General features: G+C 34.7%; 1 protein-coding gene across 4 annotated transcripts; it reads left to right on the top strand.

Moving 5' to 3' along the window:
- Nucleotides 1-3,072: 3,072 nt before the first annotated feature.
- LOC131015817 (KH domain-containing protein At3g08620-like) lies at nt 3,073-10,872 on the top strand. Of its 4 annotated transcripts, none has more exons than XM_057944241.1 (7): nt 3,073-3,689; nt 3,781-3,872; nt 4,248-4,363; nt 9,240-9,356; nt 9,480-9,596; nt 9,766-9,909; nt 10,162-10,872. In XM_057944241.1, exons 1-7 carry the CDS (start codon nt 3,607-3,609, stop codon nt 10,306-10,308), a joined length of 816 nt encoding a protein of 271 aa, XP_057800224.1. In that variant the 5' UTR covers nt 3,073-3,606; the 3' UTR covers nt 10,309-10,872. The 4 variants fall into 4 exon arrangements, with proteins under 4 accessions (XP_057800224.1, XP_057800222.1, XP_057800226.1 ...); XM_057944239.1 differs by having other exon boundaries at nt 9,760-9,909; XM_057944243.1 differs by having other exon boundaries at nt 3,549-3,689; nt 3,798-3,872; nt 9,760-9,909.
- Nucleotides 10,873-15,374: the final 4,502 nt, after the last annotated feature.

Genomic DNA, 15,374 nt, shown 5'->3' with positions numbered 1-15,374 from the left:
TCAACCGAGGATATTACGAAACAAAGTTTATTTCTGCTGCGTATGATATCAGTCTGACTGATCTATCATCTGATAGTCAGGAAGAGTGTTATCATCTCTGTTTTAGCAAACTTGACTGAAGCCCTTACGTGCATCAGTTAAGTTCCAATAACTTAACTGATAACTCCTTACTGAAGAGTTTTCAGTATCAGTCGTCAACCCTGTTTGGTCAAAACTCTTTTCAGTTAACAGGCGTCATAGTTTGCGTGCAAAGTTTCGTTTTGATCTCTATCTTGAGATCTCTCTGATTTGAGGAAAGAAAAATAGCCCATAGGTGTATTCCCCCCCATACATCTATTCGAGAACCTCCGGACCTAACAGTGTCATTTGAATCAAAAACATCATTTGAAATGTTAAAGTGTCATTTCAAATATTAAAATATTATAGTATCATTAGTATGTCGGAGTAGTATCATTTGAAATCTTATAGTGTCATTTGAAATGTTGTAGTATCATTTGAAATTTTGTAGTGCCATTTGTTTGTCGGAATAGAGTCATTTGAAATCTTGTAGTGTCATTTGAAATCTTATAGTGTCGTTTGTATGTCGGAATAATGTCATTTGAAATGTTAAAGTGTCATTTGAAATCTTGTAGTGTCATTTGTTTGTCGGAGTAGTGTCATTTGAAATGTTATATTGTCATTTGTTTGTCGGAGTAGTGTCATTTGAAATATTATTGTGTCATTTGGATGTCAATGTGACATTCGAAATATTGTAGTGTCATTTGAAACGTTATAGTATCATTTGAAATGTTAAAGTATCATATAAAACAATATTTTTCTTACTAAATGAAACCTTTAATATAGAACAAAAAAAGAACAAATGATACTATTTTTCAAACTAAATGAAACCTTTAATATAGAACAAATGATACTATTTTTCAAACTAAATGAAACCTTTAATATAGAACAAAAAAAAAGAGCGAAACTTTTAATATCATTTATTAATGATACTATTTTTCTTACTAAATGAAACCTAAAATATAGAACAAATGATACTATTTTTCAAACTAAATAAAATAAAAAAATAATTAAAAATTTGAAACGAAAAAGAAAAAAGAAGAAGAAGAAAAAAGAAACTACATACTTAAAAGAAACTACAAGTATTAAAAGAAAGAAACTATAGAAAAAAGAAAAAAAACTACAAGTATTAAAAGAAAGAAACTATAGAAAAAAGAAAGAAACTACAAATATTAAAAGAAAGAAACTATAGAAAAAAGAAAGAAACTACATACTTAAAAGAAAGAAACTACAAAAAATTTCGCCTTTTAATAAAGAAATTACATACTTAAAAGAAAGAAACTACAAGTATTAAAAGAAAGAAACTACATACTTAAAAGAAAGAAACTACAAGTATTTAAAGAAAGAAACTCTAGAAAAAAAAAAAAAGAAACTACAGAAAAAAGAAAGAAACTACAAGTAATAAAAGAAAGAAACTATAGAAAAAAGAAAGAAACTACAAGTATGATGAGGACTAGAATACTCATCAGCGCTGTGCTTAGCAATACAAGAACATCTTACTTGATTACTATTATTGTTATTATTATTATTGAACGAAGCCAACCAACGCAAGTTTAATTGAAGACCTCGGATAATAAAGGGACGACTCGCCTGCGCAGCTTAAGGGGACTACTCAGCACGGGCAACAAGGAAGTTCTATTTTCATTACTCGAACCAGCCGAAGAAGTCAAAGTGCCTGCGCAGCCTAAAGAGCTCGAAGCACCTGCGCAGGATAAAGAACCTAAAGCTTTGTGCAGCGCTGGTAGAGACATCTCTGCTAGAGTGCAGCGCTACCAGAGACAACTCTGACAGAGTGTAGCGCTACCAGCTCTGCCAGAGTACAAGCGCTAATTTCGCTAAAATAAATGAAATTTATATGACCCTAAATATATGTTCGATCCGGGTCTGGGATCCGACTCAACCTAAACCCGCGCTCACCATGTGCGCGCAGACTTAAAGTGGCGCTCACGTGAGTCCACCACTTTTTTATCTCCAATTTTTCTCTCTCCTCATAATTTTTTCCTCCATACTTTCTATCTTTTTTTTTCTTCTATTTTAATTATTTTCGAAAAATCATTAATTTTGATTCATGAAAAAAGGACTCAATATGGATGTTGAATTAAAAGTTATGAAAAAATCTTCAATTTTATGTAAAAATTATAAAAAGTAAATTTGAATTGAATAAGTTATAATCGTTTAAAGTGTTAAAATTAATTTTTGTTCTCTCATTCATCTTTAATGTTGAACATCGTACTGGTTTCAAAAAAAAAAAATTGTTGAACATCGTACTTTTTTTGTGTGAAAAAAATAAGCAGATGTCATTTTTTTCTTTCAAAAAAATATACATCACTGTTTAATTATAATTATTTTAAATTTAAATATTTTTAAATTACAGTAATTTTAATGCAATTAAAGACGAGGAAATTTGTATTAGTTTTAATATGAATTTTTAATAAAAAATTAGTTAAATATTTTAAAATTATAATTCAAAATATTATATAGATTTATTTAATTATTTGCAAAAATTATTTCTTTATTTATATAAACATATTTGTTGTTATATTTTTCTTTTAGGTATGTAATTATCATATTAAACCTCAAACTATACTCACTTTATCAAAATGTCCCGAACTATAAGAAAATATTTTCAAAAATCTCAAACTATTAACTTTGTATAAAAAATGTGTTAAATAAATCTTGGTAATGTGATTATATATTTGGCTGAACAAACGTGTTGAAGGCTGAAGCTGCGTATGAAATTCAAAAATATGTGAAAATTCGGTGGGTCGGACTCGAACCGAATCGGATTCGATGTTCGATTTCGGTCCAGCTCAAGTTCAGCCACGCCTGATTTTTGGTCCGAGGTCTATTTTTGAGAATTTTCGAATCTTCGGTTCTAATGAGTTGGTCTGGATCGGTCCTGGTTGGATCGGATGTTCACCCTTACCCAAAATAGAGGAAAGAAAAATGAAAAAATTCTTATTAATAATTACTTTTTATTTTTAAATTAAATATTCAATAAAAATAATAATTATTGTGGCTATTTCTTTTCCATTTCTCTGCGTAAACCAAACCAGCACTTAGTTTGTTGGTCGTTTGACGATGATTGATAACTGGCTTAAAACGTCGGCGTATGGTAGAAGGTAGGGGCAGCCTGTCAGTCCAGCTAAGACTGGGTTGGCAAATACCAATACAGCATCGGCATCGCAATGAAATTGCTCCAACACGTGGTGCCAAATGCCAGTGCCCACCGCCACCAACACTGAAATACCTTTCCAATTTTTGCAAACCTGCACTGCTCTCTGCTCCTATTCTGGCTACGTGAATCAATCAAGTCATTCTTCGGAGTTACACAAAATTGCAGTTGCGAGAAATTGATGCTATATTACTAGAGACGCAGTTGGATTTTGGGGCTTCCTTTGTTCTTTCTTTTCTGGAGGCGAGGGGAGGGGAGGGGAGGGGTTTCCAGCTCCGTCGTGAGTAGTTCTTGTGTATATGGATGCGGTTGCGTTATAATAATTGAAGCGAGTGCTAAAGCTTCTGCTGGCATCTGAATCTGTAAAGCTAGTTATGTCGGGTCTTTACAATTCCAACTTCTCGCCCGCGCGGGCAGCCTCTCCACAGATTTCTACAACTCCCCATGATATAGATAGGTATTCTTCAGTTTTTCACTCATCTTGTTTCACTCTCATATTAGGATTTTTTGATCCATGTTCGTCTTTGTTTTTCGGTAACGGATGTTAGTAATCAGTATTTATCAGAGCTGTTGGCGGAGCATCAAAAACTTGTACCTTTCATGCAGATTCTCCCCATCTCTACAAAACTCTTGAATCAAGGTTCTGCATTCTCTCTTATCTATTCATTTTCTTTTATCTTTCATCTTTTTGTTGTTGTAATTCTTTAGTATCGTTAATTGGATCTCCTGAATATGTTGTTAAACTTATATAAGAAATTCTTCGTGTAGTATGTTTTCAGTCATTGGGGAATAAGATACACACATGATCAACTTCTAATTTGTTACCTTAACATCGTTGCAATATATATTTAGATGCAGAGTACTTTTTATTAATGGTAACCTTATTTATGTTACTCTTAGTTCGTGGAAGCATGCATTTTGTGCATTACAGTGCATTTGATTTATCGAACTAGAATGTCTTTTAGCCATTTTAGTTATTCACCTTTTCGAGTGTTGAATATTTTTCATCTTTCAGAGATATTGCGGGTTACGGGGATGATGCCAAATCACAACTTCAGTGAACTTGAGAGACTAAGACATAGAAGTCCCAGCCCTATGGCCTCTACAAGTTGGAATGGACTAACACAAGAGGTAACAATTTCATATCTCTGTCAGAAGTTACTTCTATACTTTGTCTTTGTCCTTCATGCATAATTACAAGCATATTATTCAATTTACACTGAATCAAAAGCTGTAATTTCAGAGAAGAGAACGAAGAAAATTGGTAATTTTTTCGTACGTTTACATTGAATGAGAACTTACTGTACAATCTGATCTTTTACAAATATATAAGGAAGAAATAAATGGAGAAAGAAAAACTAATATCCTAGCAACTAAAAGCGTAAACAACAAACCAAAAAAATCTTAACTAAAAGCGTGTTTACACTGTCACACTCCCCCTTAAGATGGGAGAATATGAAATGTATATCCATCTTGCCAAACAGCAAGTACTTCAATACTTGCATGACTATGCTGGGATTATCTCAAGCTTTGGGTTGACACCTAACCCCATTGTGAACTTTTGTGTTGCTTTTAGCAACAATAACCTTGCTTGGGCCAGTAATATGGCTTTTGACACTAAGGAAGGAACTTTTACTAAGTACTCCCTCCGTCCCCAAAATAAGTTCCTCTTTGGGGACGGCACGGGTTTTAAGAAAAAATAGTAAAGTGTATTGATAGTGGAGAAAAATATATTATAGTGGTGAAAAGGTGAAAATGTGAAAAAGTGTTATAATTAGTATTGGGAATGATGAAAAAGTGAAAAGTAAGAATAAATAAAGTATTATTAGTGGTGGGGTAGTTGTCCAAAAATAGAAAGAAAGAAAGAGGAACTTATTTGGGGGACGTCCCAAAAAGGAAAAAGAGGAACTTATTTTAGGGACGGAGGGAGTATAATATTGGAGCTAGCTTCACGAATGCTGAACTTTTGGCTGCTCCAACATTAAGCAATAAGTTTGGCACCTTGGGCGCATCATACTACCACATAGTGAGCCCACTGACCAACAATGCAGTTGGTGCCGAGGTGACCATCTTGCCAAACAGCCATAAGTTCAAATGGAGCTGATGATATCCTGTAATACCCGCCTAAGGCCATTTTGCCTAAGTTGGCACCAGCTTGCGTTCACTATAGATTCTGCTTGAGCTCTCCCAGGGCGTCAAGCTTTGAATAGTGTTGTTCAGTTATAGCCACAAACATCACCATTTCCTTAACTTTCGTTTCCATTTTTTTCAACCTATATTGCCATCCTCAAAAAGTCTCTGAACTAACATCAACTCAGCAACTAAACAAAGCAAATGACCAGAAAATTCCACCAACCGAATCACATCGGATGGAAGCATCCTGGAACTAGCTAGCAACAGGAGCCTTTCCACTAAACCATAACCGAAAAACATTAAATACACAAGTTGTCACAAATCTACACAAGGAAGAAACGGGGAGAGTAAGCACAAATCTACACAGATTTTTTGTCACAACCAGAACTACGATTGATGTAGAGAGACCAAAGATGAGAAAGATCTACACAGGTCTAGAAATACTTGAACGAAAGAGGGAAATCACAACTCATGATTTCAACTGATTAAAACAAAGATTGGAGAAAAGAAGCTAAGATCAACATCGATTGTAGGAGACAAATTGAAGAATGCATTACGGTAAAAACAACCAATTGTAATAGGCCAGAAAACAGTGAATCAACTGATTTCAATTTTAATAGGAGAGAGACAAGACCACCTATTAATTGGAAGAGTAATTGATGAAAAATAAGAGAACAAATAGGGAATTGGAGGAAAATCTGATTTCAACAGATTCAATCGGTGAGAAAGAGTTGGAAAGGATTGGATGAAAGGAGATATGACGCAGCTGCAATCTGAGCTCTTCATACCATATTGAATTTACAGTGAAACAAAATCAGTAATTACGGAGATGAGAACAAAAAAAGATGGAAAAGATTTTGTTTGTTTACATTGCATAAGAACTTGTTGACAATCTGATCTTTTATACACACACACGCACACACGCGCACACACACACACATATATAAAGAAGAAATAGATGGAGTAAGAGAAACTAATATCGTAACAACTAAAAGTGTAAACAACGAACCAAAGAAAGCTTAACTAAAAGCTTGCTTACAGTTTCACACATACCATGTGTGTTGGTACAAGTGAACCCAACCTGAAGGATAGGGGTAATATTGATTCTCTAATTTCAAGCTTTTGCAAGACGTTTCTTCTCTCTCTCTCTCCCTCTCTCTCTCTCTTGTGTTCCATCTAATATTTATTTTCATGTAACATTGTTAAGATTATGATGGATTTTTTGGGTTTTGTGCAATTTTCTTTGCCTTTTGGCTGTATGGTTTGTGATGTGTCTTGGTTAAAAACAGTCTGATCTCATGATTTTAAGCATGTGAATAACTCCCAATTTCACAACCCTAGATGTATTGATAGTTTCACCGGTCAAATATACCTATCCGACTAGAAAAAGGAAGAACTGACTAGAAAATAAGATAAATCAATAAAAATAAGGGTAAATATCACTGTAAACCCCAAACTATTTTTGCACTATCAATTATATCCTGAGCTATTAAAAATATTTTTTTAAACCTTGAACTATTAATTTTATATCAATTGTACCCTTTATCCATTTTTCATCCTTTGAATTTTTAATGAGTAATGCATATAATCATGTCGTTTTATATAATATAGGTCAAAAAAAGAATGATTCAAAATATATTGCGACACCTGGTGAGCTACGTCAAATTTTTTAAGCTAAAAAAATTAACGAATGGTACAATTCAAACAAAATTGATAGTTCAAGGTTTAAAAAATTATTTTCGATAGTTTAGGATATAATTGATAGTGCGAAAATAGTTTGGGGTTTAAAGTGATATTTACCCTAAAAATAAAACAAGTTAAATAAATCTGACTTAACCATAGCCTTGTAGGAGGGTGCTGAGAACAACAAGGTTTCCTCAACACAAGGTTTACATGAAAAGTTCATGTTTCATCCCCTCTAGCTGGAAAAGAAACACCTTGTCCTCAAGGTGTAGATCAGGTAATGATTCAACTGCCCCTTTTAAGAAGTAGGGATACCTGTAAGGTCGAACCTTTACTACTTGCTTTGTGGCAGTAGATGTATCTAATGACCAAACAGCCCATGAGGAGGGAAACCGTTGTGTGTTTGAAAAACCTCTTCGAATTTAACCAATATCTCAAAGAATAATTTCCGGCAAACAATCATAAACTCATCGCTTCCCCACATGTAGAACTTGTTTCTGGGGCTTCTGGCACAAGACTATGAGAGTTCATAAATCTTGCACCTCCTCATGGGCAACTATCGATTGGAGTTGGGCCAGTTGGCTGAAAATCACCTTCTTGGACCCCAAGGTCACATCTCCTTTGAGATTCACCTTCTTGTTCTTTGAATGTGCCATAATAGAGGACAACATACAGATAATATGAATAGATCCATGTGAAAGTCGACTCCATGTAGTTTAATGGTATTGGGCCTATTGGCTTTGGTGCTTCAGTTTTGGCTGCTCCTGGCTGAAGTTATTTGCGGTTCTGATGTCGATTAAAATATGCACCGGAGTATCCCTGGCTCTCCCCCACATCCTCAAGGATCGTGGATTACATGCGCTAGACAAAAAATTCAAACTAGAAATATCACCGATTATCACCTTGAATTGCCTCCTCCCTCCACCCAAGTCTTGCTTCCAGATGGATTGGTGTCACGATTTTGAGCATGTGAATAACTCCCAATGAGCGAAATGATAATTTATATTTGCTCATTCTGGAAATAATAAAACCTTAGAGGTTATAGTATTACAACTCAAAGATACCAACCTAACTAGGAAATGAAACACTGATAACGAGTTGGTTTTGTTTAACGCAATGGGTTCTTCTGACTCCATGTTGTCTTGTCTCCTTCTTTGTGTTCCAATGCAAAGCCGACATATCTATTTGCTTATAGATAATTTCATATAGGTTGCTTAACAAGAATTCTTATGCGATTCAAGAATTTTCTTCCCTCATGTTTCTCTTGATGTAAATTTGGGTTCAACTGTACGCAAAAAAAAAATTGGGTTCAACTGTAGCTTCAACTATCTATCTTAGTAATTTGACCCAAGCTTTAACCTTATGGAGGAATATTCCCTTCACCTTTTAGCGAGTCAATTCCATCTTTATGGAGCTAATCACGAGTAATGGGTATGGATTTATTATAAACTGAGCACTAGGGTAGTAAATGAACCGAACAGTAATGGGATTGAGCTTGGTCATTTGGTTTTTACTAAGGCTTGATATAAATTTATTAAGCTCCCCATTTCCTCGAGCTCAGCTTGTATATGGCTTGCTTATCATGTTAATATGAGATATGAGACTAGTTCAGGCTCAGCTCGTGAAACACACCTAACTAAGCTTGAGTTTGACGTTATGCATAAAATTAGCTTATTTAATTTAAACAGAGAAATGGAAATAACAAGTTGGTTGGGCTCTGAGCTTGTGCTTATGAGATATAGATGAGCTGTGGTGTGAACTAATGAGCCAAAAACTTCTAGGGTTCATAAATAGTCGAGCTCGAAAATGAGCTGGAGCTTGGTTGTATACGATCAGCACTTGGACTCGAAATTGCCAGTTGCTTCATTCGCAGTCACTGAGCCCGTAATATTTTGTGATAGTTGTCATGTATGCTGTAATGAGCTTGTTTGTTTGCGTTAGCATCATTATGATCTATTATTTTTATGCTAAACAAAATCTATTATCTTTACCTTTTGGGCTTAAAAGTGATAATGAATGATTCCATGGATTGCAGAAAGTAATAAATCTGATATTCTATTATATTTTCCCCGTGATAGGTGATGTTCTCTGTGCCATATGCATTACATATTTGGTTCTGGCATTGTGTCTATCCTTTGTATTTTTCTTTCAAAATTAAGAATATACCCTCAACTTCTTGATTACATGACAGAGATTGGGCGGGCCTCATGGAATGACTATGGATTGGCTAGGAGCACCAGCAAGTCCCAGTTCCTATACTGTCAAAAGAATTTTGCGCTTAGAAATTCCTGTGGACAACTATCCAAATGTAAGATTTTTGAGTAAACTGTATTCAAGGACTCCCATTGACCAGTCATAGCTTAGTCTTTCATAATAGCAGAATGCGCCTTTCCTCAGGTTTTCCTCTTATTGGTATTTAATTTCTTGATAGTTCAATTTCGTTGGGCGGCTTTTGGGCCCTAGAGGAAATTCTCTTAAACGAGTTGAAGCCACTACAGGATGCCGAGTATTTATTAGAGGGAAAGGTTCAATCAAGGACCCTGACAAGGTAATGCTGTGCTTTTCTATGCTGCTTCATATTTGTTCTCTGTGCTGTTGATATTCCAAAAAGTAAAGGAAAGAAAAATCATTTCCATGAATTCTAATTGTTGTTGATGTTAATATTAAGTTGTATATGTTGTGCAAATCTTTATCGCTGGCTGCTTCGCAAGTTGCAGGAAGAGAAGCTACGTGGAAGGCCTGGCTACGAGCACCTTAATGAACCACTCCATATCTTAATTGAGGCTGATTTACCAGCCAATGTTGTTGATATGAGGCTGAGACAAGCACAGGAGATAATTGAAGAATTGCTGAAGCCAGTGGTATGATAACATCTTGAACCAATTTTGTCGCCTTAAAAGAAATCTTTTACTCACCCAATTTGACATCCTTGATCATGTGCGATTTTGTTGTTCTGCATATGTTAACAATAACAAACCCTGGAAAATAATACATTGAATTGCATATCACCGTCTGAGATAACGCAATTGAACTTTATTATTACTTGGATCAGCTCCCAAAGTTTACATTTCTGAGCAAGAATGTAGTTGAACTTTATTATTACTTTGTTGCAGGATGAATCACAAGATTTTATAAAGAGGCAACAGTTGCGGGAGCTAGCCATGCTAAATTCAAATTTCAGAGAAGAGAGCCCCGGACCAAGTGGCAGTGTCTCACCTTTTAATACGGGTGGTATGAAACGTGCAAAAACGGGACGCTGAGATAAATCTGCAAGCGCTTGAAAGAATTCTTCTGTGATTGACCGAATCATATAGATATCTAGATCTAGAGGTAGAACAAGTGCTTGTTTTGCCATGGCGATGCCATTTTACCCAGATTATGGGAAGAAAAGAAGCACGAAAAGGGCAAGAAAGATCTGATGATGATTAGTCTTACGAATGGACAGTGTACTTTCTTTTTTTATCTAATAGTATTCGATTGCCAGATGGAGTCTGTTTTATCCATCTTATTATACCAAGCCTTTGAGCACAGGAGTGCAAGTTATGTTTCTTCAGTATGTATTGCTAATTCTTATTTCTCATGTGAGTGGACTGTGGCCTCTGTGTAGGGCGGTCGAGCGTGAGCAAGTTGTTTCATTTTATCAAGGATTGAAAATGGCCATCTTTCACTTAGACTGTAGATACAGCCCATCTCAAAGCCAGTGGCGTGAATGATGATTGCAGTTGGATGTTCTTTGGTTGGAAAATGGCCATCTTTCACCATGTAATAGGTCCATGTACCATGGATGATTTTTAAAGTCAAAAGTGAATGTTGAGATTTATCTATGATTAGAAGGGAAGAAAAAGAAAATGGGTGATTCTATGCGGTCTTTGTTTAGAGCACTCACTATGGTAGGTAGTAAAGTGGGGTGAATTTTATGCCACTCTGGTGCCTAGTACTCCAATTGGTAGATTATAGGCACGTGTTTCTGTCTCATTTATCAATTTATCCTTTCCTTTTTCAGAGTTGAGTTAACACTCGTAACTAATTCCATCAAGGTATTATTACATTCTTGGGAAGTATTACGTCTTGGCATCATAATTCGACAATTTAAGTTGCCAAATGTTTCGGTAATTTAGACACCTGTATTTTTTTCCGCGCCCCTTTTCGAATTGACATTTATTGGGGATGAAAACGAGACTTTTGGACTACTCTTTTTTTATTACTCCATTCGTCCGCCAAAAGTATGACACAATTACTATAATTGGCGTCCACAAAAAATATTACACTTTCTTTTTAAAGCCATGGTCCCACCATCCACCTTTATATTTTATCCTTACAAACACTCTTTATTTACAAAAAACCCACCCCAAATTCAATCTCAACCACACATTTCATAAAGTGGTGGGACCCTTTCTCCACTACATCAACATCATCACCAATTTTATTAAATCTTGTGCTCAGCCAAAGTGCCAAACTTTTGGCGGACGGAGGGAGTATTATTTTCTTCCCTACGGATTCTCAGCTCATTGTCAAGCTCTTCATTATTTTCATATCAAAATTAAAACATAAGCTCCATTGTTCGGTTGTAAAGGATCATTATTCGACGATTTGTAAGGTCCATTGTAAGGTTATGTACTTTTCAAGTTTATTCCTTGTTTGTTGTCGAATTTTGATCATTGTCATGCATGCTTTAAATAAATTTGGTTCATTGTATATATATATTTTTTAATTTTGTTCCATTGTTATGCCAGGATTTATCTTTTGCGAAATAAATTTGGCCATTGTTATGAATGAATATGTTAATATTATGTTTTTATCATGTTTCAGGTTTTATTGGATTTTTTTTAATTTCGGCAATTTTTCGTTCGGCAGGTTTTATCTTTTGCGAAAAATAAATTTGGCCATTGTTATGCATGAATATGATAAATATCATGTTTGTATCATGTTTCATGTTTTATTGGCATTTTTTTATTTTGTCAATTTTTTGCTCGACATGTTTTTATTGAATATGGCCATTCATGCAAGGATATGATAACATCATGTTTGTATCATGTATTCATGTTTTTTTTTATTAACAGTTTGTTATTTCGGCAATTTTTCTTTCGGTAGGTTTTTATTTTTGGCAGGTTTTTATTTCGATAAGTGCCTTGTTGTAATACTATCATGTAATTGTTTCATATTATGAATGACTTTTGTATCATTATAGGTTAATAATGGATTTTGATTTGAATGAGTATCTGTTTGGTAATGTTGACTTTGAAGATGAAGTATTGATTACCAATGAAGCATATGTTGATGAACATAATGTTGGAAATGAAAATGAAGATTGTGATGATAATGCTCATGTTGGAGATGGAAATATGGATAAAAATGTTGAAGATATTGAGCAAAATTTTGAAGATGAGGGTGAAAATTTGAATTATGAAGATTTTACTGATTTATTGAATAGGATAGATGTAATTGAGAAGATATTAGAAGTTGGACAAACTGTGAAAGATTCCGATACAGTTCACAATTTATATTCCGACTATGCAACACTTAAGGGATTAGGTGTGACAAAAGATAACCAAGATTACTTTTCTGGTATTAGAATATGTCGTTTCAAAACATTTGTTTGTTCTTGCTATAGGAAGAGTGATTTGAGAAGATCAAATAAAAGGCTGCCAACTTTCAATAAGCATGTTCGAAAGTCTTTGTCTACGGCAAAACTAAGGGTGTCACACAAGCGGGCGGGGCCATGGAAAGTTTCTTCTTTTTACAAATAGCACAATCATGAATTATTTCTCAATCATCAGTCGTATTTGTTACGCTCAGCCCGTTTGTCACAATCAAAGAAAGCTTTAATAGAAGCAATGAATTCAGTTGGCATTAACATCTCCCAGGCTTGTATATTCATGGAAAAGAAGTCGGGTAGGCCTCAAAATTGTAGTTTTACGAGAAATGATGAATATAATCACATTAATAGCCTAAAGATAAAGATGAAAGTGGAGAATGGTGATGCAAAATTGTCTTATTCAATATTTTAGTAAGATGGCAAATAGTGAGCTATTTTTTTTTTATTCTGACTTTCAAGTAGATGATAAAGGGCGACTTATGAATATTTTCTTCAGAGACTCTCACAGCTCGTTGGATTATGATTATTTCGGAGATGTGTTGTCAGTAGATAATACATATCGGACCAACAAGTATAAGCTTGTTTGTGTTCCTTTTGTTGGTGTAAACCATCACTTGAAGAATGTCATGTTTGGAATGAGTTTTCTATAAGATGAAACTACTCGATCTTATGAATGGTTATTTTCTACTTTCTTGGAGTCTATACATTCAAAACAACCTGGTGTTATTTTTACAGATCAACGCCAATCTATTATGAACGCAATTGATTCCGTATTTTCAAGTGCTAGTCATCGTATTTGTCAATGACATATCAACTAAAACGCGCCATCACATTTTGTAAAATTGAATGGAATTCAATTTTCAAGTCTGCTTGGTTTACTTGTATGAATGGATATGATACTGAGGTTGAAGTTGAAGAAGCGTGAATATCTATGATTGATAAATACGGGCTTGTCGAGCATAGATGGTTTAATAACATGTATGGGCTGAAGACGAGATGGTCGTCTGTGTTTACAAATCAGCAATTTTGTGCCGGGCTATATGCAAAATCGCGTAGTGAGGTAACAAATAAAATTCTTAAGAATCTTTGTAGCTCGAGCACATCATTACATGATTTTGTGCTTAAGTTTGAAGAAATACAGATTCAATGGAGGGCAAAAGAAAGTGAAGATGATGCACTTTGCATAGGAATGCCAGACTTATTTGTGCAACACAATGAACTTTTAAATAGTGCAACTAAATTATTGGCACGAAGTGTTTTTCAAAAATTCAAGCACGAGGCTAGTTATTCCATGAATGTTGATTTAATCAAAGGGCCATCAAACTACTGATTGAGATGACCTACAATTCACTGTGTCCTCTTGTACCTTTGGTGGGAAGCCGAGGTTTGTTGAATTCAATAGGGTAAGTCACCTTGCTACTTGCACTTGTCGCTTGTTTGAAACAGCATGATATTTGTGTTATCATAGTATGAATGCGAAAAGCATCCCCAAAGAATATTTGTTGTGGAGACTATCTCGGTTGGCGAAGAAGAGAATTATGATGAATCTAGGTTTCAGCAACGCTGTAGAGAATGATCCGGAGCTACATGTCTCTAGTTTGACCTTTGTGAATCACCTGATGCGGTCAACCTATGATCTTGCTGAATATGCAAAACTGCACAATGATAAGTGTTGCCTTATTATGAGTCGCCTATAACATTATTGCCTGAGGAGGTTTATGGTTCTAAAGAAGTGGAAAATACCTCGGCAAGAGTGCAACATGACTTGCGAAAAGGAGGTGTTGCATTTCGAAATATGAAAGTGGCAAAAACACGTGGTGAAAAGAATGTAAAAATTGTTGGACACTGGGATAGACCTAAAAGTAAGGGTAAGCAAAAAGTTTCCAACAACAAAACACGTGAGTTTAAATATATGGTACATCAAGTTGTCTTATTTTCTTCTTTTATACTCATATCTCTACACTTAATTGCATATAATAGGTTGTGATATTTGGGCCTCTCAAAAACGCAAGTTGCACCACTCTGACGACGTTAGTTACCGTAGACCCTTTGCTACGTCGTCGGCTTCTCATGGTAATGCTATGCCGTATGACACACCATCGGTATCCCAAACTTGGGATTGTACTCTTGGTTGGACTCGTGCTAATTCTAAAGTATAGTTTTCGTACATTGTGATCTTCAATTTTTCAATTATTTGTAGTTATATATTTGGCTAATTTGTGAAGTAATTTATATTTTACATAATTGTAGAGATATGTTCATATTAATGATAATGAAGAACGATTAAACCCCACTCTGGATGACGAATATCAACTTTAAATTTGTTTAGGCATTGCGTCTATAATTATTTTTGGTTTATTTGATCAACATTTTAAGGTTTTCATTGAAATTGATGTTTTCAATGATGCAATACATGGACTTTAGTCTTTCAAGGAGTTGAGTTGTTTTGTATACAGATAGCATTGGGTGTATGTACCTATATAGACTTTATTTACAAATTTTTGTTATATTTTGTGAAGTCAATTTTTCAAAATTTACTTCAATTTACGGAAATTTACTTGACAAAATATAAGCCTTATCTCTACATAAGGCTATGGAAGTGCTACATATAAGGCTATTAACATGGAAGTATGATCTAGATATTTTTGCAATTGTGATTTGTGCATATCTTTTGTATCACTACAAAAAATGCTCATACATAACACCGAGTACATAACCGTTTTTTCGAAA

The sequence above is a fragment of the Salvia miltiorrhiza genome, chromosome 3, assembly GCF_028751815.1.
Source record: "Salvia miltiorrhiza cultivar Shanhuang (shh) chromosome 3, IMPLAD_Smil_shh, whole genome shotgun sequence".
Classification (NCBI taxonomy): Eukaryota; Viridiplantae; Streptophyta; class Magnoliopsida; order Lamiales; family Lamiaceae; genus Salvia; species Salvia miltiorrhiza.
The sequence above is the reverse complement of the archived record's forward strand: the minus strand, read 5'-3'. Positions and strand labels throughout refer to the sequence as shown.